The sequence below is a fragment of the Maniola hyperantus genome, chromosome 19, assembly GCF_902806685.2.
Source record: "Maniola hyperantus chromosome 19, iAphHyp1.2, whole genome shotgun sequence".
Taxonomy (NCBI): Eukaryota; Metazoa; Arthropoda; class Insecta; order Lepidoptera; family Nymphalidae; genus Maniola; species Maniola hyperantus.
The window spans coordinates 1,809,804-1,837,186 of record NC_048554.1 but is presented as its reverse complement, the minus strand read 5'-3'; the positions used below and the strand labels follow the sequence as shown (position 1 = coordinate 1,837,186).

General features: G+C 39.1%; 2 protein-coding genes across 4 annotated transcripts in view; both read right to left on the bottom strand.

Moving 5' to 3' along the window:
• The window catches only part of SamDC (S-adenosylmethionine decarboxylase), a 34,957-nt gene extending 11,125 nt beyond the window's left edge, over window positions 1-23,832 (bottom strand). For 2 of the 3 annotated variants that reach the window (XR_011237855.1, XM_034978821.2), the window contains exons 1-3: window positions 23,508-23,832; window positions 21,005-21,091; window positions 1,949-2,150 (exon numbers count right to left, since the gene is read on the bottom strand). Coding sequence is in view for 2 of the 3 variants with exons in the window: in XM_034978821.2 (XP_034834712.1) it covers window positions 1,949-2,150; window positions 21,005-21,091; window positions 23,508-23,629 (411 nt within the window). In the remaining variant the exon portion in view is untranslated. The remainder of the gene's footprint in view (window positions 1-1,948; window positions 2,151-21,004; window positions 21,092-23,507) is intronic. The other variant, XM_034978822.2, reaches the window with a different exon arrangement.
• A 1,791-nt stretch (window positions 23,833-25,623) lies between these two features.
• Window positions 25,624-27,215, bottom strand: LOC117991271 (uncharacterized). Its single transcript, XM_034978848.2, has 2 exons — window positions 26,830-27,215; window positions 25,624-25,952 (listed from the first exon to the last, which is right to left on the bottom strand). The coding sequence occupies exons 1-2, from the start codon at window positions 27,091-27,093 to the stop codon at window positions 25,674-25,676; spliced, it is 543 nt and encodes a 180-aa protein (XP_034834739.1). The 5' UTR covers window positions 27,094-27,215; the 3' UTR covers window positions 25,624-25,673.
• Window positions 27,216-27,383: the final 168 nt, after the last annotated feature.

Below are 27,383 nucleotides of genomic sequence, written 5' to 3'. Positions count from 1 at the left end.
TAAAATTTTCACATACAGCCGCTATATTAATTTTTTTCAAAAAAATTATAGCCAGTGACACTCAGGATGATATAAGGATTCTAATGATACCCCATACACATTAATTGGATGAAATATTCATGGAATGCCTATGGAATTCATGGAATACCAATAACACAAACCTTCTTTGTCAAAGAAGCAATAACGCTGTTATCAGTTCGTAGAACTTTCAACTTTGTGTTACGTTTTTACGCGTTTTATTCACACCACGTTCCGAGAAAGGCGACAGATAAACAACAAGCGGATGTCAGGGATGCCACCAAAGGTACTCTAAAATATTGTATAGAAGCAGACGTTACTTTGCGGAAGTCCATGATAAACAATGAACCAAAAGCTCCGCTGAAACAGGTCGAATCTGTATGTTGCAACATGCTGCAAATTGCAAAGCTTCTTTGCAATTTTGCATTGTAAGATCTACATCTCCTGAGGATGCTCCGGTGTCGGAGCGAAACGTGCGTCGAGTGTGTTTTGGGATTTGTATGGTCCTGCGTGGTGGTGGTGCGTATTGCTTGCCGAGTGGCTGTTTTTCCTGCATTGTTAGCAGTGGGAGGGCGGGCGGTGCATTTCGCATGCTGCATGTTGCATCATACAGATTCGACCTGTTTCAGCGGATTACAGCAAATTAAGCTTTTGGTTCCTTGTACTCTGAAATAGTTTAAGCGAACCTAAAAAAATCGTTCCGAGTCGGATTCGCACACTAAGGGTTCCGTACCATCCTACACAAAAATAACACTTAAAATTTTTCCATTTTCGTGACAGCCATTTTGTAATTTTTACCCTTCGTGTGCGATTCCAGCTCGCACTTGATCGACTTTTCTATATATCTTAGTAGTTATAATGCATAAAAAATGACTTCTCATGCGCCAGTTTAATTTTGTGTCAAATTTCATGTCAAAGTTCAATTTTAGTCCTTATTTTAAAAGTGAACAGTACTTTTGACATGACAGTTGATCCATACAGTTAAAATGGCGCGTGAGGAGTCATGTTTTACGGACTATCATATTATTTTTCCTTTCTATTTGAAAATGTACGCAACCCTAATTACATTGATAAGGATTAATTACTCTCACTTCTGAGATTTATTTATCTTAATGCGTTTAATTATAACACGCGCCAAATCAAACATCTATACTATATATACTATTTTGTAACATCTATACATTGGTATTAAGCATAATATTATAAATCGAAGATTAATTAAATGATAAATGGCTGTGGATGTAACTCGCTCCAGCGATGCTCGCTACTCAAATCTAAATATATAAAAAAGAAAAGGTGAAAACTGACTAACTGACTGACTGACTGATCTATCAACGCACAGCTCAAACTACTGGACGGATCGGGTTGAAATTTAGTATGCAGATAGCTATTTTGACGTAAGCACCCGCTAAGAAAGAATTTTTGAAAATTCAACCCCTGAGGGGGTGAAATAGGGGTTTGAAATTTTTATAGTCCACGCGGACGAGGTCGCGAGCATAAGCATGTAAACCGACGACCGAGCACAACCAACCGCTCGGTGGGAGATCTCCCCTTTGGTACGGTCGAGCCTGCACACCGCTCCCGTACAAAAGAAAGAAAGAAAGAAAAAACGTCTATTTATACAATTGTGCCACACATCACAACTTAAAGCTAAAAGCTGGTTATTCCGACGCTTTTTCCACCTGAGAACAAGCAAAAGAAGCGCCGGAACAAACTGTCATATTGTAATATCTTGACAATGCTTACTGACACTGTCTTAGTTACCTCTGAATCAAAATTGTCGTGCGGTTTGAGCTGTGCGGCCGGCCGCGCGAACTCCCGCCGCGAATAGAACACGTTCTGCACGCGCGAATGGCCCGCGGTTTCCTGCGCGAGCTGTAACACGGCGCGAACACATCGTGACGATGCTTACTGACACTGTCTTAGTTACCTCTGAATCGAAATTGTCGTGCGGTTTGAGCTGTGCGGCCGGCCGCGCGAACTCCCGCCGCGAATAGAACACGTTCTGCACGCGCGAATGGCCCGCGGTTTCCTGCGCGAGCTGTAACACGGCGCGAACACATCGTAATGGCGTCGTTTTGCCACAAGTCTTCAGAATCCAGCGCCGACGGGAGACGAACATGCTGCTCTCGCTGTAAATAAAAGAAAAAAAATATTTTTTTACAGTTCTTCTATAAATACGATATATATAGTTAAGGAACTACTGCACCCTACTATAGTTTAAAGTTCATGAACTGAAAGAAAAGGCAGAGAATAATAGGACTTTAGGAATAATTGGATTGAACTTCTGTTAATTTTTAGCACAAATTCTTCAACAAACTCATTAAATTCATTTTGAAGAAAGCCTAACATGGCTATGGTTCATGTATGTATGGTTGACTTAGTATGAAAGTTAAATTGCATACTAAGAATATGGGTGTGAGTCAATGATAGATTTAACTTGAACAGTTACATCAGTGCCGGACTTTGTGATAAATTATGTAACACACATACAATCTTATCGTAAGTTACAGAAGTATATATTTATCAACAATTTTTTTTAACTGAACAGTGAACTCTGAACTAGTCTTATTATAAACTTGATAAAAATACATAAATACAATATAACTTCTAACATATAGTGATGTTTTTAGAAATCAGTACTTATTAAAGATAGACCTCAATATTATAAACAGAACAAAGTGTTTGTTGCCTTTTTGCGGTCCATCAACTTAACTGATTTTGACGGTACAAAGAAAAACCGGCCAAGAGCGAGTCAGACTTCTGTACTCGGGTATTTTTTCGACATTTTGCACGATAAATCAAACCCTATCATGCATAAATATAAATAAAAATCTGTTATGGAACGTACAGGTAAAGCCCTTTCATACGATACCCCACTTGGAAAGAATATTTCCCATGTTAAATGACTAATATTCCCCTTTCCTCTCCAACTAAGCGTGAAGCTTGTGCTAGGAGTAGGTACGACAATAGTGCAACGGGCAGGGTTTTAAACCGCCGACGACCTTTCGGTTTTCAGTCCACTCCTTTACCAGTTGAGCTATTGAGGCTCTCTAGTTATAATCTTATTTCGAAAATTTTGAACACATTTTAATTTTTTTGTGTTGTAACCACTAATTCAGAGTTTTCGGATTTTTTCCTTTACTTGTGCTACAAGACCTACCTACCTGCCAAATTTCATGATTTTAGGTCAACGGGAGGTGATGATTTTAGGTTTTCCTTACAGACACGACAGACGGACAGACAGACAGACAACGAAATGATCCTATACCTAAGGGTTCCTTTTTTCCTTTTGAGGTACGGAACCCTAAAAAAGAGAAAAACGTTTATTGTGCCACACTTCACATCTTATACTAAGAGTTTGGTTATCCCGTTGCTCCCTCCATATATTATAACACATAGAAAGGCTTTCTCCATATAATATTAACATGTGCATTCGGTTCATTTTTGGTCTAAGGAAATACGACCATGTATCTGAATATCGTAAAAAACTGAACTGGCTCCCTATTAGGCATCGACGTAATCTGCATGTTCTTTCTATCCTATTTGCCACACTTTTCCATCCCTGGTCACCACCCTACCTTAAAGATCAGTTTAAATTTTTTAGCTCCGTCGAACGTGATCGCGGCCTGGGTTCCTGTTTCGATTTCAAGCTTATAACGACCAAACATAATACGCATGGCTACGCGGAATCATTTACTGTAAAAGCAGCTTCGCTGTGGAATGCACTTCCGGTCGAAATAAGACGCTCCAAATCGCTGGCAATCTTTAAAAACCGTGTCAAGAAACACTATCTATCACTGTAGATTTTCTGCCATAACTATATGTACAGTTAGCTATGTAGTATGTATTATTTATTTAATTGTACTATATTGATTTTATATAGTATTTATATACATGTATATTGTATATATTATATTTTATAGTATGTACCTATTAGAGTGTATGTGTTTATATATACCTATATATATTATATTTATAGCTACATTGCGACTCCCCGTCTTACAGTTCTATAAGTTCTTAAGTATGGGTTGCCTGGAAGAGATCACTTTAGTGATAAGGTCGCCCTTTGTTTTTTAAGTGTATCCTGTATTCTTACACTCTGTAAATCTATTAACAATAAAGTTATTTTAAATTTAAATTAAATTAAATTAATTTTATTGAAGCGAAAAGGCGCTTCTTTACGGCGCATTGCGCGCTCCCCACTAACTGCAATTTTTTTAAAGTACAATAAAAAGTTGTACAGTACGCGACTGAAAGTAATGTACATCGGCCTTTAGAATGACATTTCGGCTTTGTAGAGAGTTGTCTCTGTCACTCATACCTATATGACGTTTTGTCGGTCTCAACGACAGAGACAGTTCACCATTTTACCACCGAACCGCAAGACGTCGGGCGAGTTTCCATCCTTATGTCGTCGACATTCCATCTACACGCACGAAACGTTTTGCGTCATCATTCTTCATACGTATGGCTAAGGTTTGGAATACTCTTCCGCGATATGTGTTTCCTACCAATTTCAACCCGGGTATCTTTAAAACAAGAGTGAATAGGCATCTTCTAGGTAAACGCGTCCCATCTTAGGCCACATCATCGCTTCCCATCAGGTGTGATTGTGGTCAAGCGTACAATTATAACGAATAAAAAAATGAGACAGTGCTCTACAAATCTGCTATCTCCTTCTAAAGATCGATGTTCATCACTTTCGGCCGCGTACTGTAGTATAAATAGCTTGAGTGATATGAACGGACAAAGGTCTATCGCCACGCAAGATAACGGAATGTCTATCGTGCGTAAATTCACAAAAAAGAACTCAACTGATAACATTTCACTGATAAGACTGTTTGAACTCTTGAATTAACTAATTGTATCTTCAATTTAATAAAGACGACTTGACGATGACTTGAGCACGCGACACGTCGAGATGGCAATACCCGCACAGCCCTCGCGCTAACCCGTTGCGGGCGAGCCCGGTTGTGCGGGGCGCCCCGTCACATCAGGTGACCCGCCTGCTCGTTTGCTCGCTATATCTATTTAAAAAAAAAAAACCTACAGGCTACAGCGTATCAGAGAGTTTCTGAGATAAAATAGGTAAGTTATGTGTGAGACAAAGTAACCGCTCCAGCTTATCAAAATTATGACGTAAACGGCACATACAGGGTGTAACCAGAACGCTAGCAAGGCGGTTTTCAGGTTTATCCCCGAATGTACGATATATAAGACCTACCTACCTGCCAAATTTCATGATTTTAGGTCAACGGGAAGTACCCTGTAGGCCGACAGACAGACAGACAACAAAGTAATCGGATGTACGGAACCTTAAAAAAACATCCGGATTAAATAAAAAAAAATTTTTTTATCAGAGGTGTAACTTTTCCGTTTTATTCGCCAGCTTGATTCTAAAAGTCCTCAACGCATATTATTTTGTTTGACCTAGAGGAAAAGTCGAAAGTGGATTTTTCTCTTGAAAAGCTGACATCATTCCAGAATCATAATAAACAACTCGGGAAGGCGTAAGTGTAGTCCCGAAAAATTGAAATGACGTCATTTCGATGTTAATGAGAGATGGTTCCAGCGCAATTGCAATTTGCGGGACTTATAAGTAGCTAACCTATGCCCGCGACTTCGTCCGCGTGGATTAAGGTTTTTAAAAATCCCATGGGAACTCTTTGATTTTCAGGGATAAAAAGTAGCCTATATCCTTTCCCGGGATGCAAGCTATCTCTGTACTAATTTTCGTCAAAATCGGTTGAACGGATGGGCCGTGAAAAGCCAGCAGACAGACACACTTTCGCATTTATAATATTAGTATGGATTTATTGAATGGTCTTACTGCCGCACTTAGAGTAGCTTGATCATTATTTAAGTTTAGTTAAAACGAGACAGAGCTATATCTCTCACATAAATTTGTCTCGTTTTAACTCAATCTTAAGTAACGATTACAGACTGTGAGTGCGGCTTTTAAGGCCTCTCTGTATAATGTGCCTACATAAAATGTGTCTGGCATAAAGATCGTAAGTGTAACAGCAAGCCTCCATAACTAACGTAGGTAAATCAACTGCGTCACTCGTGCAGCGAGCACGAGCGCGCAGGCCCGAATCGATAACCCACAGAGCGGCATTGCATCGACTTACAATTACAGGTATTATACAGCCTGTACTCCACTCTCGATTGCTGAGTTATACAGGGTGTGGCCTGCTTCCAGTCATCATCATCATCATTAACCGATAGACGTCCAATGCTGGACATAGGTCTCTTGTAGGGACTTCCACACGCCACGGTCTTATCCAGCGGCTTCCTGCGACTCGTCTGATGTCGTCCGTCGACCACTGCGTCTTCCGGTGTGAGGTCGCCATTCCAGCACCTTGGGACCCCAACGTCTATCGGTTTTACGAAATATGTGCCCTGCCCATTGCCACTACAGCTTCGCAACCCGTTGAGCTATGTCAGTTACACTGTCAAGGCATACGTAGTCCATCTCACATTGTCAACTACTCAGGTAATGTGTTGGTCTTGTGTTGGTACGAGACACGAGTATGAGTAATTAACCACGTGCCAGAGCACGTTTACCGGTCGTGGCCAAAACACGTTCCCATCGCAGGTATCGTCTTGAATCTTCAATGTAATGTAGTAAGACTAGGGACTTATTTTTATAACAATCATTACTACAATAGTTATGTCGATGGTGTATGACTGAGTACACTACTACACCTACGTAGTTAGTGTACATTAACTACATCTACACATTTCACTTGAAATAAGCTACACTAACCCTACACTACACTAAGCTACACTAAGCTACACATCAGCAAAATAATTATAACATATATACATTGAACTTAAATTAATAATGTAATCACCCTGTACCAGTTAAAATATAATACACGAAGTAGTGTGAGTGAGCGTCTTACGCTCGTGGTATGTTACTACTCCGCTGTGATATTTAATAATGAACGTTTTCTTACCTACCTACATTATATAAATGATTGTGTTTTTTACCTATTATGTATATTAAGTCTAAAATACTTTTTAATGTATAGTAAGTTTAAAATAACCCACATTTAACTTAATGTTGTTAGTTTATATTAAGTAATTGTTAGTTAGCTGTTAAGTATTGAGTATAACAATAAATTAATGTTACGTGTAGGTACCTATCGACTGTCGACGGCACTGGTGTACGGAAAAACTTATTTAAAGTTTATGAATGCACCAAACTTGTTGTAACCTGCAAATATTCTTCTTTAATAAATAAATAAATACAATACAAAATACAATCTCAATTGTTCTGATTGGCTGTATTTGTGTGATTCTTGTTGCAACAATGCATTGTAGCCAAAACGTCAACCAATAACAGATGATTGCGATCGTGACATTGCAGCTGTAATTCTCCCGCAATCGCGCAGCAGTTTGCATTTCACCTAACATTGTATGAAAAAGGTGAGACGCACGATGATTTTCACCGAAAGCGCGCGAAAAGGGTTTAGGAAAATTTTGAGAAAAAAATATTAAATGTATGTTTGCAAAGTAAAGATATTTCAACTGATAAATAAAATAAACTATATCTAAAGTTAAATTGTTTTAGAATTTTCACACTCTTAATCTTATTTATTTACGCCCAAAGTTGTCATAAAAGTGTTAATAAAATAGGAATATTTCGAGGCTCGTAACTTAAAAATCAATATTTTCTCAATGTTTTATACATCAATAACGGCAAGACAAATCGATATAATACTTAGTTTTGAGCGTACAATATCCCGCTTCGACCAAAACTTCGGCCCATTTTGGCCGAAGCCAAAGTTTTTGCCGAAGGTGTTTTTTTGGCCGAAGCCTAAGGTTCAGTCGGACACTATCTTCCGTAGTAGGGCAAAAATAAGACGTGTAATATTTGTCTAGCTAGATCGTTTAAGCGGCCCGCCTGCGCGTCAGGAAGTACGCGTTGTAATATTTCAGTGCTCCCGCTAGATTTAGAAATGTTTCCATTCCTATTCATGACTCCACCGTCACGACTAGATGCTAATGTGGAGTAGACACACCTGTTTGTGACTGTTATTTTACATAACACTTAGAGCTTGTCCAGAAGGAGCGTATTCGCCGCGATTCCCTCGTGCGTATCACGCGCGACCGTTTTGCCCAGAAAGAGCGTACCTACGCGCGAGCCCGTATCAAAATTTTGGCGCTCCATTTCCCTGGATACGTGCATTTGCTCTGGATATCGCGCGTTAACTGGGCGCAACAAGGCGTCCCTAGTATCTCGACTCGCGCGAATTACGCGCGAATCACGCGCGAGTCGAGTCTGGCGTAGTGCACGCAATTTACGCGCGTATTTTGAATTCGCGCGATGCTTGTGGGCGCGATGTATTGGCGCCTAGTATCTCGGTAACACGCGAATGAATTCGCGCGAAACGTTTCGCGACGAATTCGCTCCTTCTGGACAAGGTCTTAGGTTGAGACCTATAGAGCGCACTTTTTATTTGCTCAGACCACCATCCTATAGACGTCGACGAACTGTGTCGTGAACTGTGCTATGAGCTTTTATGTCGACTGTCGACACAGAGAATTCAACATCAATAGTACGCATATACAAGGTTTTGCATAAAAACAAAATCGTAAAATGTTGGCGGGGGATAGAGGAGAATGCTTTGTTGTGATTGATGTGACGTAATCAAGACAATGTGCGGAATGAGGGTACCGAACGGGAATGGGCCGAATTTTATGCTAAGTAAGTGCCTAAACTTGGTGATCGGAGGTGTCCGGCTATTAGGCGTCTATAGGTGGTGGTCGATAACCATCTATCTCTGTTCTGTTGTTGTTATAAAAGTCAAAGACTCGAATCACGAGCAAGCGTAGTCGCACGTTACAACCAGGAATTGGCACTCGACCACGTTTATTTCAATCGCACCCCATTTAATCCGAGTGTTAGTAAACCAACGGCAACGCTAATTTTCGCGAATCAAACTATTGCGAGTATTACAACAATATAGATAACTGAAAACTTCAAGATAAGGGGCATTTTGAGGAAACCTGCAGGCCTAAGAGATCTCTTGAAGTCTACAAACCCGCACTGGGTCAGTGTGGACACCATGACCTACTGAACCTTTCTCATTCGGAGAAGAGACCCGTGCCCAGAAGTGAGCCGGCGATGGGTTGATCATGATGATTTAGGTATACTCCAAGAATTCGATCGACATAATCCCAAAAGTTTGTCTTAAATTAACCCGGCCTCACCACTGTCAAGGTGAACCGGTCGCATGCAATTACGTCCCTGCAATCTTCCCCACTCACATTACATGGTTTTATATAACGCTTGTGTAATGGCTGCATCCGATCCGAACAATTTAGCTTCATTACCATCATCAACAATCGATAGACGTCCACTGCTGGACATAGGTCTCTTGTAGAGACTTCCACACGCCACGTTTTTGCGCCGCCTGAATCCAGCGGATTCCTGACAATAGCCTGATGTCATTCATTCATCTAGTGCCAGGTCGCCATTCCAGCACCTTGGAACCCCAACGTCTATCGGTTTTTCGAACTATTTAGCTTAATGCATTGCAATGTGATAATTTTATATTTCATCACCAACAGAGGACTGGGTCAGTACTATTGCTACCGCTCAGAATGAAAAGGTTTTACTCCGTTGTCAACCACTGCCTAAGTGCGGATTGGCAGACTTCATATAACTATGAGAATATTATGGAGAACTCTCAGGCATGTAGGTTTCCTCGCGATGTTTTTCTTCACTGTTTTAACGGTAAAGGAAGGATATTTAATTACTTAAAACGCACATAACTCCGAAAAGTTAGAGGTGCGTGCCCGGGATCGAACCCCCGACCTCCGATTAGAAGGCGGACGTCCTAACCACTAGGCTATCACAGCTAGTGTGTGCTATATTGTTGTTTAAATACCTACTATGCCCTGCCCGTCTCGGTAACGACTTCGGCCTTGAGGATTGGATGTCCAAAACTCGTCACAGCGCGTTACGAATTCTGGCTACGCTACTTTTTGCTAGTGTTTGTTTTTTTTATTTGTTGGGCGATTGACTAGAGCTTCGAACCGTATTTCTGATATCATGGTTAATTTTGTTACTAAGCTGTTCTTTTTTTTTCACAGCTAAAGCCGAACAAAGTGCTAAAAGCGTAACATCGATATAAATGACAAGATATGGTCAAGCGAACAAAACTTTTCACGGTTTAGAAACCAAATAAATCAGAGCCACGCCACCTCTCAGATACGTATGAATGACCCGTTTGAAATCCAGACGTTACTGAGGTTGCGTTGGTGCATAAGCACCAATTTTGTTTGTTCAATAACTCTGTCCATACGAAATAATATAGAAGTCAAGTAAGCATTTTTTGCTAATCAACCTTTGCAACGTGAGATAAGAACGTGGGTGGACGAACGAACACGTGGATTGTGGGTGTGCTCCGTGTGCCCAACGAAGAATTATACAATACAGAAAATACAATTTTATTTCTTTGACAATTTACCCATTACCCGATGAGACGTCAATCTGTCGCCCGAACCACTTCAGTTTGCGACAGCCTACAGAACTTCTAACAAAACGTTGAGGCTTCGACGTCACCGGCAGACACAGAACTTTAGGTAGCCCCAAAGTAGTCCTATTTTTCTTTGATTTTACGTCACCATAGCTCGGCAGCGTTCAGGAAGCTTCAAGATGTTTTCTTGTCCGAAAATTCCTCAATGATCAAATCAGAAATGAGGAGATCCGTAGGAGAACTAGAATAACCGACATAGCTGATAGCTCAACGGGTTGCGAAGCTGAAGTGGCAATATTTGATATTATCTACCACGTTAGGCAAGTGCTGATTGGCTTACTCCACACACTTTTGAGAACATCATGGAGAACTCTCAAGGTTACGTTTTCCTTCACCTTTCACAGGTGATATATTTACTTAAAACGCACATAACTTCGGGGTTCGATACATAGGTGGTCGTAATTATCAGCACAGGTTATGATTCTGATTAGTCATTTATTCTCAGTTGCGGAATCGATTCGGAAATACAACCAGAGTCCTGGTACTATTTTTCATGCCTGAAAAAGAAAACAGACGACTCGACGCCAGCCCAGCCCAGTGTCCATTGTAGGGCGCATGCGCCAAAGCCACCACCTTGACCTTCCCACCCCCTTCGCCCCTAGTTCCTACGACTGAGTGACACATCACCACTTACACCTTACATACACCTTTTGTTTAATCGATACTGCAATGAAGAATCTTTTCGCTTTGTTGCAACAGCTATTAACTTCAAACTAGCGGATACCCGGCATCTGCTACCTACTACGCTAAAAAAGAATATGCCCAATGCTTTTTTGTTGGTCTAAAACCATATTCGCATTATTGCTTTTCTAATGAAACTGGTCTAGGACACATCGGTTGGATGGTTTCAAAGTCTATAACGGACAAAGGTAGAAACAGTTTTGTGTTTTTAACCGACTTCAAAAAAGGAGGTGGTTCTCAACTCGGCCCGTTTTTTTAAATGTATAATCTTTAAATATATAAAAGGATTAACTGACTGACTGATCTATCAACGCACAGCTCAAACTACTGGACGGATCGGGCTGAAATTTGGCATGCAGATAGCTATTATGGCGTAGACATCCGCTAAGAAAAGATTTTGAAAATTCAACCCCTAAGGGGTAAATAGAGGTTTGAAATTTGTGTAGTCCACGCGGACGAAGTCGCGAGCATAAGCTAGTGTTAAATAATATACATATTGTTGTCTACAACAATAATAAGTTGCTAGTTAACCTGGCTTCTAGGAGAATGAGGTTATGTAACGAATCAATACGACAGACGCGCGGACGTCAGTGCACATGATTGCGACAATGATCAATCATATCTAGGGGTCATTGACATATTGTGTACTTAGTCGATTCTCCACATAAAGTAAAGTGGCAACATCGATATAAATGACAAGATATGGTCAAGCGAACAAAAATTTTAACGGTTTAGGAACCAAATAAATCAGCGCCACCTTTAGATACTAATGAACGACCCGTTTGAAATCCAGACGTCACTGAGGTTTTTGTTTGTTAAATAACCCTGTCCATACGAAGTAATATATAAGTCAATGAGTGGCAAGTTTGTGGCAAATTGAGGGTCAACCCTCATGTGGTAGGATTTTGATACGAAATTAAACGGTGTGTCTGGAATGTAAGATTTCCTTCCTTTGTGGTTTTTTTAATTTATTCAGATACAAGTTAGTCATTGACTGCAATCTCACTTGGTGGTAAGTGATGATGCATTCTAAGATGGAAGCAGGCTAACCTGGAAGCGGTATGGCAGTTTTTATTTAAGCCACACCCCTTTGGTTTCTACACAGCATCGTACTGAAACGCTAAATCGCTTCTTTTCCGGTAGGGTGGTAACTAGCCACGGCCAAAGCCTCCCTCTAGACCAGAACAGAAATTTAGAAATAATGGAGTGGCGACCTCGCATCGGAAGACGCAGGGTTGGAAGACCCCCCACTAGGTGGACGGACGACATCAGACGAGTCGCAGGGAGCCGCTGGAATCAGGCGGCGCAAGACCGTGGCGTGTGGAAGTCCCTACAAGAGACCTATGTCCAGCAGTGGACGTCTATCGGTTGATGATCAAATTGAACAAGTTGTGTTTACACAAGAAAACCACACTATAAATAAGTCGTCTGAATAGGTTTGTAACTTATACCCTATATGACATATTAATAGTGCAGCAAGCCATTTGTCTTCAAGGTCGTATAAATTCAGTGTCGTGGAAACTTCTGATGGTTTGAGAGTTCAATATTATTTATTATTCCAATGTAGGTACGCGTCTTCCAGGTGGTAGGTTTTTTTTCTCTATTGTACCCCGTACAATTAAATATTATGGTTTAAACTGCAGCATCATGCAACATTCATATCTTCTTTCATATCAAAGTGCTGGACAAATTAAAAACACGTGTGCAGTTCACACGCGGTATAAGTTGAATTTCAATTCAATTTCTATATAATATTATATTACTCCTTAAAAATAACTCCTAATATTATGCTACAATAGTCAATCTGTGATCCTGCCAAAGGAGTGCTTAGGCCTTAGACACTCGTAGTTCGTACTATGGTAACTTCCTAGATCAGTGTTTCCTGTCAATTATAATCCGGGTATCTTTAAAACAAGAGTGAATAGGCACCTTCTAGGCAAACGCGTCCCATCTTAGGCCACATCATCACTTTCCTTCAGGTGTGATCGTGGTCAAGCGTGCGCCTATAACGAATAAAAAAATAAAAATAAAAAAACTTGTGTTACGAGCCTTCGTACGTTACGTTGCCTTCCTCCGCACCTTGTTACATAATAATATTATATTACAGTATCTTGCTTGTGTTAGTAACTTCAACTTTATGTGTTGATGTGTTTATTTATTTATTTTTACTTTTTATTCCACTTATCTGTCATCTATTCATCATCTATTCCTCTCTTATTTACTGTTGTATTTTTATTTTTATATATTTTACGTATATTATGTATATTTACTTTATTTACTTAGTACACCCCTTCCGCTTTCTTTAATTTTTATAATATCCTCTACCCTATTTTATTTATCTACGCTATTTTAGCGATAAGGCCGCCTATTGTACATGCTATCTTTGTTATATATGACTATTGTTTTGGTTTTGGTGTACAATAAAGCATATTTTACTTTTTACTTTAATTTACTTTAGTAATTAAGAAATTACTTTTTAAAACATGTTTTTAATAAAGTCAAAGTCAAAGTCAAATGATTTATTCAAAATAGGTAATAAATTACTCTTATTGATTGTCTGGTATAGTGTTAGATTTGTAAGATAATATAGTGGTGATAATTATAACGCAAACTTAAAACTAAAGCTACGAAGCTAAAAAATATGTATTTATAATTATTATAATGTAATCATTATTTCTTACTAGACGATGCTCGCGACCGAAATCAACGCGGATGATCGCGTAGATTTCGGTTTTTAAAAATCCCGTGGGAACTCTTTGATTTTCCGGGATAAAAAGTAGCCTATGTCCCCGGGATGCAAGTTATCTCTGTACCAAATTTCGTTAAAATCGGTTGAACGGATGCGCCGTGAAATGCTAGCAGACAGACAGACAGACACACTTTCGCATTTATAATATTAAGTATGGATTACCGACCATTTAATATTTATTTACATAAATAACTGCCCTGGCGAAGTTCATTCCGCCTAACAGTCGATTAAATTTTTTTTAATTTTTCTCTCCGTAAGAACCATCCTCGTACTTCAAGGAATAATATTATGAAAAAAGAATTAGCGAAATCGGATCAGCTGTTCTCGAGATTTGCGATCAGCAACACATTTAGCGATTCATTTTTAAATATAGAGATAAGAACATTAAATCTTAATTTAAATATAATAAAAATAAACAACTACTAGGTATAGCTTTAAACTGAGTGCGACTAAACTAACCGCAATAAATCACGAGTTAGTCTCGTGGACTGTGGAGTTCACACACAATCTAATAGGTCATCCAGAAACGTGGAGCCGACTGCTCACTATCAATTAGTTGATGCTAGTAAATTGTAACGTTTACTGATAACATTTGTTTAATTTTTAGGGTTCCGTACCTGAAAAGGAAAAACGGAACCCTTATAGGATAACTTTGTTTGTCTGTCTGTCTGTCAAGAAACCTACAGGGTACTTCCCGTTGACCTAGACTCATGAAATTTGGCAGGTAGGTAGGTCTTATAGCAGACATTCGGGGAAAAATCTGAAAACCGCGAATTTGTGGTTACATCACACAAAAAAATTAAATTATGGTCATGAAGAATAAATTAATGTTTTTAATTTTCGAAGTATAATAACTATATCAAGTGGGGTATCATATGAAAGGGCTTCACCTGTGCACTCTAAAACAGATTTTTATTTATTTTTATGCATCATAGTTTTTGAATTATTGTGCAAAACGTCGAAAAAATACGACTGTAATACGGAACCCTCGTTGTGCGAGCCTGACTCGCACTTGGCCGGTTTTTTTCCTTATGCTGTGCTTAATAAAGAACAATTATCGGGTTTAAGATTTCGTGCTGCGTTGAGATAGAGGGGTCAGGGAAACGCCCTAACTGAAATCTTTAAATATTAATAAAAAAAGCTTTTAAAAAGAGATATCCTTATCAAAACGTTCAAGAAATGTATGAAATATCAATAAAGTTTTAAACTTTTACAGTAGGTACATCGTAGATTGTACAACAAGGGCATAAAACAAGCCATTTTATGATCGATTTATACACTCTGCTTTTCTTCGATTGCGGGGAAATGAAACAATAATATTATTATACAGGACGCGGCCGAAAGTAATGTACATCGACCTTTAGAAGGAGATAGCAGATTTGTAGAGCGTTGTCCCTGTCGTTGAGACCGACAAAACGTCATATGGGTATGTGTGACAGAGACAACGCTCTACAAAGCCGAAATGTCATTCTGAAGGCCGATGTACATTACTTTCGGCCACGTACTGTACCGAAGTACATGTCTAAAGTGAAATTCGAGAAATGAGGTGAGTAGGTCGGGAAACCTATACAACTAAATTGTGGTAAATTAAATTAAACTACCTGACGATTCAAAAGCACTTGTAAAAGTTTACTTGAATAAAAATATATTCTATTCTATTCTATTCTAAATATGTTCTATTTTGGTGCTCCAAATGTTCACGGGCGGCGGTAATCACATAAAATCAGGTAACCCAAAGTCTCACTAATAATAACAATTTGGTAGCTTTAACATAAAGCAATCGTCCAAAAACAAACACTTATAAAAACCAATGTCATTGATAAAAACGCGCCTTGAGCAATATCGCAGACCGCAGTCCAGTCTAAATAGATCACAAATTGATATCTACAGAGATCGATGAGGGTCAAATGGGACGCGAAATATTGTCAACTGGGACAATCATGAATAAATCATTTGATGCAATTGATCAGCGTCTGTTCGAAGTTTCCAGGAGCTTGGTAGTTTCAAGGCATCATGCAATATAAGAGATATACTAAAGGTTCGTACGCACCTGAGCGGCGCGGCGCGGCGCTTCAGCGAGCTGCACGTCGCGGCACAGAGTGTCAAAATATCATTTCTATCATTTTGTATGGCGCATATCGCACTAGAGCGGCGCTGCACAGCGCTTCACCGCGCGTTGCCGCGCGGCACGGCTGGAGAGAATATTTTGAAGCGCAGCGAAGCGACGCGCAGTGCAGTGACGCTAGTGCGACATACCCAGCGGCGCGGCACGGCGCTTCGCGCTCGTACGCGAACGGGTATAAAAGTGACGCGCAAGTGACGCGAGGTGCCGCGTACTGAAGTTGTAGTGCGGTAGGCACCGTCGAGCGGCCTGAGGTGACGCGTTCTGCAGTCGGACTGAAGCGCCGCGCCGCGCCGCTCAGGTGCGTACGAACCTTAAGAGCCTCGATAGCTCAACCGGTAAAGGAGTGGACTGAAAACCGTCTGGGAATTACTGGCTGCTAACTATAAATAAATATATGATCACATAATATACGAACCGAATACGGATGAGTGCACAAACGCCCTATGTCAAGAGACTAGTGAAAGACTTGTCCAGAGCATAATATTATTATTTGGTAGCTATGTATCAATCCTACTACAGGTCAGGCTAAGGAGGTTGAATGCATACTTCAAGTTTATCACCCAAAACTTAGCTGATATTAGAAAATATTGTATGAAGTAAACAAATAAAATGTAATGTTTTATCTACCGCAACTTCGTTAATTCTCCAGATATTTATGGGTTTGCTTTCACTATCAGACGGTTCTGGCAGCGTGCCCGGAGCGTCAGAGATACGCAAACAGCGACGAGACGAGACGGCAACGTTCACGAAGCGCGACGTAGTGATAGGAGGAAAGGAACACGTAACGTAACGGCGTATCACCTTTATTTTTATCTTCAGGGAGGTAAATATTTGCAAAGTTTACGGGTATTTGCATAATAACGTCAGTTGTGGACTGCGGATGACAGAGTGATTTAGCTCGGTTTTACCCTTTAAAGCAAAGACTCCGGACTTGTACCTTATGTATATGTTATCATCCGTTGTCCCCGCTCTGAGCCGATGATGAGCGGAGACAAACGGTGCTGAATAGATGGTGTTGATCGAACCACTTCAATCTCTATGATCGAGACCCAAGAGCTATCGGAATATAAAACTACAGAACATTAAGATTTTTTTTATTTTATTCAGATACAAGTTAGCCCTTGACTGCAATCTCACCTGGTGGTAAGTGATGATGCAGTCTAAGATGATAGCGGGCTAACCTGGAAGGGGTATGGCAGTTTTTATTAAACCCATACCCCTTTGGTTTCTACACGGCATCGTACCGGAACGCTAAATCGCTTGGCGGCACGGCTTTGCCGGTAGGGTGGTAACTAGCCACGGCCGAAGCCTCCCACCAGACCAGACCAGAAATTTAGAAATTATAAAATTCCAAACCCCTGCCAGGAATCGAACCCGAATCGACCTCCCACTATTAAGACCACAGCGCTCACCACTGCGCCAGGGAGGTAGTCTACGTCTAATAATATTAGATGCATGTCTGTTGACGAAGATGATGAATGATTGAAAGTAACTAAGTAAGATTATTCTAATTATTATCCAGAATTTTGCAGTCTGAGCACTCTGGGTTTCATAATAAAGAGCATTAATTATTCCTAAGCCGGAATTAATACCGGCTATTTATTGTGGGGAATACAAATATGTCAGCATCACTGGATTTTCAGGCTTGGTACCGCCAGTACATGTTTGACAGGACTTTACCATGACTTTACCACTCCGCCAAAAAAATTACTTCATGACAAATTCGGGATTCCTTTTTCAGGATTTCACCACTCTACTAAAAAATATTTCAAGCTACGAGTAGGTCTTTCGGGACTTTACCACTCCGCTAAAAATTATTTCAAGCTACGAGTTGGTCTTTCGGGACTTTACTACTCCGCTAAAAATTATTTCAAGCTACGAGTAGGTCTTTCGGGACTTTACCACTCCGCTAAAAAATATTTTAAGCTACGAGTAGGGCTTTCGGGACTTTACCACTCCGCTAAAAATTATTTCAAGCTACGAGTAGGTCTTTCGGGACTGTACCACTCCGCTAAAAATTATTTTAAGCTACGAGTAGGGCTTTCGGGACTTTACCACTCCGCTAAAAATTATTTCAAGCTACGAGTAGGTCTTTCGGGACTTTACCATTCCGCCAAAAAATATTTAAAGTAATAGGCAAACGCTTGACCACAATCACACCTGATGGAAAGTGATGATGAGGCCTTATATGGGACGCGTTTACCTAGAAGATGCCTATTCACTCTTGTTTTAAAGAAGTTGGAAGTTAAGAATAGAAGTAAAGTGATAATTCCGCGACATAAAAATGTAACGGGAAGATTAAGTTATCAACAGCTATCAGTATAATGTAGGATTGCCATTAAAGTGACCCACAGAAATGACCCGCGTGTGTTATCAGTTCTGACCCTAAGTCTCTGAGTCACATGGTACCTTATGACGTGCTAAATAATTGTGAGAAGTAGTTTACTCAAGGAGATAACCCCACGGATGGTATCTATTCTTCTGAAATTTGAAGTTTCTGGGGTTTAAAGTTCGCAATATAATTTCAACCTTGGATAAAGACCGCATGTCGCTTTAAATAAGTAGTTTTAACGTATAAATCCATACTAATATTATAAATGCGTCAGTGTGTCAGTCTGTCTGCCTATCTGTTTTATCCACATCCCTTTGGATAAAACAGATAGGCAGACAGACTCGAATATAGGTGATTTTTACTTTTTTTATTCCATCACAAATTAGCCTTTCACTGCGATTTCTGATGATGCAGTCTAAAATGGAAGGGGACTCACTTTAACGGGTATGGCCGTTTTAACCTCATTCTAAAAATCCTTTCCTAGTGCATGCCTACATCATAATAGCTATCTGCATGCCAAATTTCAGCCCGATCCGTCCAGTAGTTTGAGCTGTACGTTGATAGATCAGTCAGTCAGTTAGTGGGTCAGTCAGTCAGTAAGTCAGTCACCTTCCCCTTTTATATATTTAGATTATAAATTTTTCACCGATTACCTACCTAATCGGAAAACTGCGACATTCCTACTAAAATCGGAAAATGAAAATTTCTCATTTTGAATCGAAACGATTTGGAAGGAATAAATCTTTGTATTTAACTACCTAAATGAGTAAATCAGAACGGACGCTAGGAAATTTCTTTCAGTGTAATTCTCCTACGGGAAAACCAGAAATATATGTACTAACTGAAAAAAATACACGTGAAAAAATTAGGAGAACGCGCGCATTTAATTTTATTTCAACCGTGCGTCAAGGTTACGCACTATTTTTTTAGGGTTCCGTACCTTAAAAGGAAAAACGGAACCCTTATAGGATCACTTTGTTGTCTGTCTGTCTGTCTGTCAAGATACCTACAAGGTACTTCCCGTTGACCTAGAATCATGAAATTTGGTAGATAGGTAGGTCTTATAGCTGACATTTGGGGAAAAATCTGAAAACCATGAATTTAGGGTAAGATCACACAAAAAAAATTAAACTGTGGTCATGAACTAATAAATTAGTATTTTCAATTTTCGAAGTAATATTACTATATCAAGTGGGGTATCATATGAAAGGTCTTCACCTGTGCATTCTAAAACAGATTTTTACTTATTTTTACGCATCATAGTTTTTGAATTATCGTACAAAATGTCGATAAAATACGATTGTAGTACGGAACTCTCAGTGGGCGAGTATGACTCGCACTTGGCCGGTTTTTTCATGTAAGAGAAAGAATAATAAAAATAATGAAAATAATGAAAATACATAGTTCCATCAACTCCCACGAGCCATTTAAAATAGCGAGTCACGTGAGAGAGAGTTTTATTTTGTTTTTATGTACGAGTCTATAAATAAACGTGTAAGCTCTGGTCACTGACAAAGCTGCCTCATTTAATACATACAAATAATTTATACAACGTTTAGAAAAATAACCAGCAAACCCGTACGTTTTTAGAATTGCAAGATTCTGCCAAGGCTTATCAAAAGTATAATAATACTAGCGACGCGCCCCAGCTTCACATACTAATGTCACAGTTCACGACAGTTAAGGAACTTCTAACAAAACGTCAAGGCGTCGACGTCATTGGCAGGCGTCAAATTTTAGTACATTTGACGCAGGTAGCCCTAAAGTAGCCCTATTTTTCTGTGATTTCACGTCACCATATTTGACATCATATCGTCGATTCAGGATCACCAAACCGAGAATTCCCTCACTCTAGTTCACTCTGCTAATGTGGTGTCAGTGTGGTTAATGTGACTGACTGACTGATCTATCAACGCACAGCTCAAGTTGTGTTGTCCGCGTGGACTACACGAATTTCAAACCCCTATTTCACCCCCTTAGGGGTTAAATTTTCAAAAATCCTTAGCGGATGCCTACGTCATAATAGCTATCTGCATGCTAAATTTCAGCCCGATCCGTCCAGTAGTCTGAGCTGTGCGTTGATAGATCAAGTCAGTCAATCAGTGACCTTTACTTTTATATATACACATATTTAGATGACGATAGTTGTTCACGAAGCAGTGATAGCCTAGTGGTTAGGACGTCCGCCTTCTAATCGGAGGTTGGGAGTTCGATCCCGGGCACACACCTCTAACTTTTCGGAATCATGTGCGTTTTAATTAATTAAATATCACTTGCTTTAACGGTGAAGGAAAACATCGTGAGGAAACCTGCATGCCTGAGAGTTCTCCATAATGTTCTCAAAGGTGTGTGAAGTCTACCAATCCGCACATGGCCAGCGTGGTAGACTATGGCCAAAACCCTTCTCACTCTGAGAGGAGACCCGCACTCTGTAGTGAGCCGGTGATGGGTTGATCATGATGATGATGATGATGAGTTGTTCACGATGTCAGAAGAAATCAAGCCAAATGAGAGCTTTCATCGAAAATATACTATAAACTTACCTAAGTACATAGGCGTCAACCTGATCGCTCTGCGTGAACGAGATGATTTCGCAGCGAACAATCTTCAGTACATTCTCCCATTGTTGGCTGAAACAACAAAAGCATCATCTTAACAGAAGTAGATATAGTCCGCTTTAGTGTCAGATAAGTTCATAAACCTTAAATTCAATTTTTTTAAATAAAAATAGCGAGCAAACGAGCGCCTGCTCGTAATCACTTAACATCAGTAAGTTATTACTTGTTACATGAATTTGTTACTGAACAAACAAAATGGGACCGACTCATTGGTGCTTATGCACCAATGCAACCTCAGTGATGTCTGGATTTCAAACGAGTCATTCTAATATCTAAGAGGTGGCGCTGATTTATTTGGTTTCTAAACTGTGAAAAATTTTGTTCGCTTGACCATATCTTGTCATTTATATCGATGTAGGTACGTAGGTACGTCCATCTACTAGCAGGTAAGGTAAGTAAATTTAAGTTGTTGGATCAGTTAAAAAACTTGAACCTTTTGGAAACAAGTTCCGAAAGTCTGGAGTCACCGTTAATTTGTGCAGAAACCTGTTTGAAAATCTCGTCAGCTCATCAAATATGACAAATCTACAGTAGCCCACTTCAAATTACCTTCAGTACAGTTCATTCAATATTAACTGGCGTGTTTCCGCTTGAGACCGTCATTAGCAATAACAATAGGATTACATTCGACACACCAAGTAAACAATTTAATTCATTTTTAAAGGAGCCGGTTCAACCTTATATATTTTGTTGCAAATCAACCAGTGTTGATACTTTTGAATTCAGCCGCCACGACTTAATCCTATTGTTATTGCTAATGACGGTCTTAAGTGGAAACACGCCAGTTATTATTGATTGCACTTAACCTAATTGTAGGCGACAGGTTGAAATGGCGACAGGTTGAAATGGCGACCGGTGAGGGAACGCCTCACACACCCGCACAGCACCTGTGCTAGCCCGGTGCGGGCGAGCGCAAGTAACGTACGGGTGTGCAGGGCGTCCACGGGCCTCATACCCCGATTGCCAACTCGACCTGTCACGGAATATACATTGTGTTGATAATTACCTACCTACCTTCAATATTAGACTTATAGTAACATGGTATAAAAACTTTTTGTATTAATTTTATTTAAGTATATTTGTATTTTTTACTAGTCCTGTAGTTTCAGCTGTTTGGACTACAAAAATTTCAAACCACTATTTTACCCCCTTAGAGGTCGTATTTTCAAAAAATCCTTTCTTAGCGGATGCCTACGTCATAATGGCTATCTGCATGCCAAATATTAGCCCGATCCGTCCAGTAGTTTCAGCTGTGCGACGATAGATCGGTCAGTCAGTCACCTTTTCCTTTTATATATTTAAAATGATCATTTCTGCAGGATAAGTACAGATAATACCTATTAATTACTAGATATGGATATTGTTTGAATAGATTTTACCACGGACTGGTTTTATTTACCTATTCTAAATCTAAAGCAGGATAAATAACTGCAAAAATGTTGCTTGCTTAAAATGCACATACTAAACCATCCCAGTAGGAGGCAGCAGTCTTAGCAACTAGGCTATCACGGATCACAGCTTTTTTTCATATAAATATGATAAATGCGTCTGTCTGTCTGTCACAGCTCAACTACACACTGATTTTACTGAAGGGCAATGTAGCTTGCACCCTAGAGAAGGGCAAAGGATTTTGTTTCTGAGGGAAACAAGGTAGTTTCTGCAGGATTCAAAAACCTAAATCCAGGCAGACAAAGTTCGGGCATCAGATAGTGGGAAATATGTAGTTTAATAACTTCCAATGGTAAATATTCAGTTAGTACCTGGTTAGTACATAAGATGTTAAATGCATGGAGTTAGCACTACAACACATTATTAAATAAGTATTATGTAACAATTTTTACAGGAAAGTAAACATGTACCTACCTACTTATCTGACTATAATTACTTCTCAGAAAAATTAATCATCAAGTATTATATTGTAAGTTAGATATTAGGTACATAATTATTGGTATTTCACAGCATTTATTTCACCAAAACTTTCCTACATAAAGAATACATTCAAATTGATGACCTGCCTTTTCGAAGTTGAAATAATTTAATTTCGCGGTACAAATCAATATGTGGCCTAAGTCCAACCAACCAATGATCACACCAGACTTCATGCCCGCGCTGAAACAGCTGATGAGGTACCTGATTCCAGAAGCTTCCATAACAATAACATACGGTCACCATCATTGTGATGTAAAAATAACACATAAACTATCTAATGTGCGGAAATTATCCAAAGAAAAATAATATTCGCTTGCAAAGGAATAGGCTAAAATAGTCGATCATTCCATATTTTTACAAGCTAAAAACTAAGTCGAAAAATTCGCCGGTAACCTATGAATATGATGTTACATCACACGAACAGTTTACTATTGTTTTATATTACTTAGCTTATTGCTGTAATCCCGACTAAAACTAATAAAATTGTTAATGTACATACCGTGTGATTTTTCTCAAATCCGCATGTTTTACCGGCGTAAACCAAATCTCGATCAACTTCTCCACACCCTCGAAAAATTGATCATTATTCTCACTATTAGATATTATTTCCGTTTCAGCCATTGCGATATGTTATAAGATTTATTTTATTTCAATACAAAGCAAAACAATTTTCGACAGAAAATAACCACAACCGCTATGGCTCAACTTCAGAAGTTGACTGATTTTTCAGGGATTTTGACTGAATCAGCTGAATGTGTGAATGAAACAAATTATTGGCAAATGCAGGTTAAGTGAAAGAGATAGCCTGTCAGCATCTCTTTTCCCCAGAGACCCGCTGCGCGATTGCGGGAGAATGACAGCTACAATATCACGATCGCAATCATCACTGATTGGTTAACGCTCGCTCACTATTGGCTACAGTGCATTGTTGCAACAAGAATCGCACAAATTCAGCCAATCAGAACAATTGAGATTGTAATAATGATTGATGCAGGTTTTAGACAATCGGCCTACAGGTACAAGCCGGCGCTTGTCGGCGTGACGCGTGACGCGTTGTTGATGGCGATATTCATTACCGCGATATTACAGTACGACAAGGCTATCTTGGCGCGTGGCGATAATCGAAACTTACGTTCCCGTCAAGTGTCCCCTTTGTTCTTGTTTGAATATTCCTTGGGTACGTCTACGCCTTTGTTCTCCAACAGCGGCCCCCTATCAATGTCATCCAACTGCCAAGAGAGCCTTGTCGCACTTACAATGTGTTGCGATCTGTTGCGATTGGTGGAATCATCTCAAGATCGCTCTGGGTTGCCCTAGATCCATGGGGCTGCCACGATTTTTAAATCCTATGAATGATAAATCACATTTAAATAAATTCCTATTTTAGTTTTCCATGATTTTTATGGATTTTTCATCTTTCACTTCAAAATAAACTACCTCGATAAGAACTGTAATATTTAGTACAGTTCGTAGATAGAGTAATAAAGGTATATACAGGAACGTTTGCTTTCTCATTCACACTAAAAAGAGAGTACAGATAGAGTTACTAATGTGATAAACAGAGACGCAGCTAACCTATTTTTTGTCCCTTATCGTGTAACTGGTTTTTTTCAAGAATACATACAAGGAATGCAACTTTAGTTGCAAAACAAACTTTGAGAATTCGTGGTGTAATTGTATTTCGCAGTAGTTATGTAGTTATTTACTTGTTTTCACATAAAAAAACGTTTACAAATATTGTTGACTACTAAACAATGGTAATAATTGTCGTGTCGTTACGTCGTGATATCGCTATCTCATACGCGGTTACACAGTACTTCAATCTACCTTTAGTACTCTATCTACGGTACAGTTAATGCTACAAAGGCATATTTAAATTTAGAAAAAACAATTTTTGGTGTGTGAATATGAAAAAAACGTGATTTGAACCAAAATTCTTTTCAAATCACAATTTTTAGGGTTCCGTACCTCAAAAGGAAAAACGGAACCCTTATAGGATCATTTAGTTGTCTGTCTTTCAAGAAACCTACAGGGTACTTCCCGTTGACCTAGAATCATGAAATCTGGCAGGTAGGTGGGTCTTATAGCTGGCTTTAGGGGAAAAATCTGAAAACCGTGAATTTAGGGTTAGATCACACAAAAAAAATTAAATTGTGGTCATGAACTAATAATTAGTATTTTCAATATTCGAAGTAAGATAACTATATCAAGTGGGGTATCATATGAAAGGGCTTTACCTGTGCATTCTAAAACAGATTTTTATTTATTTTTATGCATGATAGTTTTTGAATTATCGTGCAAAATTTCGAAAAAATTCGACTGTAGTACGGAACCCTCAGTGTGCGAGCCTGACTCGCACTTGTATAATAAGTACGTGGTAGGTATTATTATTTTTGGGTAATTGCAATAATAGCAAGAAACTATGAAAGAAATTGGCCAAAATTTGATTCTTTATGGATGTTTATAGCTATTCCATCTCCAACTGCATAATTAATTATTAAAGTTTACTTACCTGTTAAGTGAAGTTCCATCATAATTATACGAAGGATTCGTCCAAAAGACTAGCATCTATCAGGCAGGGAATAATAAGAAAATAATCAAGCAAAACCATTAGATATTTACCTACATGTTTATACAATATTAATCATTCATTTATTATTTATTTCTACAAATTTTCAAAAGATGCAACTAATCTATGCAACTGTCCATTTTCAACACTTCTTATTGGCTGAAACTTATGTTTTAGTACTGGAATGTTAGGAACAAGGTCATCTTCTTTTTCATTGTGGCAAAAGTCTTCTATTTTTGGCTCTAGGTCCTTTTTTATTGAAATAGATTTTGTCATTTTATCCTTCCTATTTTTCGTGTTGGCAACATCAATGTTAAGTTCCACAAGATTTTTATATATCCGGTCATTGAAATGGAAGTTCAGCTTTTTTGTTATCTGAAAGAGTACATAAATATTATAAAGGTTATCTTATTAATTCATAACAGATCTTCATCAGCAAAGTATAATGTGTGACAGGTCGAGATGGCAATCGGGGTGGGGATGCCCCACACACCACTACCATAAGTGTTGTGAATCAAACGAGCACTTGATGGGAACTGTCACTTTATTATTAGTTTTGTAACATACCCACTTAGTCAGTACCCATATTATAAATGTGAAAGTGTGTTTGTTTGTCCTTCAATCACATCGCAACAGAGCAACGGATTGATTTTTTGCATGGGTATAGTTAAAGACCTGGAGAGTGACACTTTTATCCCGGGAAATCACGGGCATCAGCTAGTTAAACATAATTATTACAACAATAAGTATTTATTTACTGGTATTAAACAAGGTTTTTTTGAAGATTGAATACACTCAAGTTTCACATACTTAAATAAAGTTTCATGCATGCGCTTGACTTATTTGAAGAACCAAACAATATAGATATAGAATATATAGGTCAAATCTGTAAGTATGGATGTTGAGATCCCCGGAACAGATGACCCGATTCTAAAAACCTACACAGATAGATAGCTAGTAGCTACATCATTACCAAGTGCAGTAATGCTGTTATATAACGTGACGCGGACGAAGTTGCGGTATAAAGCCATTACATAATAAGTGTATGGTAAATGGAAAAACAGATTAACTGGCATCAATGTAGTGCTCATCAAACCACTGGGTCTAAAAAACTTCAGATTTCGTGTGAAGGTACTTCTTTCAATGTAGATCCCACTAAGAAAGGATTTTTAGAAAGAACACCCAAGCGAAGCCGGGCGGGTCAGCTAGTTACTAGAATAGGTATTAAATGAACAAATTTTTTCCAACTTACTTTAGCACTTAACTCAGACTTGCTAACTTTCAAATCATCTTCAGAGAGTGGCGGTGGCACGCTTTTCTTTACATCTGATAAATAATTCGCTAAAGCTTCACTGGAACACAACGTAGGTTGGTCTAGTTCTTTTTCATTGGGACAAGAGGTTTCCTTCGATGACCCGGCACTAACTACCACCGGTTTTCGATCTGGGCGTACTTTCTGCTCGTAGTTACGAAGAAGAGTTTTTTTCACCTTTGGATCAGTGCCGGCTTTCTTCATTTTTCAATAATGTGATTAATGTCCATATTCTAGTTTTGTAAACAAAACCACCGAACAAAACCATTCAAAATTTCAAACATGGGTAACCGTTGCCTTGACCAACTTGACAATTTAAGAAAATATGACATTGACAGTTGTATGAAATCCAGTGAAATCTACAGAGCATATCGAAACCTTAGAGTATTTAAACTAGAAATCGAAACCAATACAGTCCGACAAGGCTCTTTTGGCACGTGAATCACATCGACAGGGCGTAGTTCTAGAACAAAGGTTGCCAGCAAATAAAATCT

Coding starts and splice junctions, on each gene's coding strand:
- LOC117991271 (XM_034978848.2), bottom strand. CDS start 27,093: ATGAAGAAAGCCGGCACTGATCCAAAGGTGAAAAAAACTCTTCTTCGT. Junction 25,953..26,829: donor AGTCTGAGTTAAGTGCTAAA/GTAAGTTGGAAA, acceptor GTACTCTTTCAG/ATAACAAAAAAGCTGAACTT.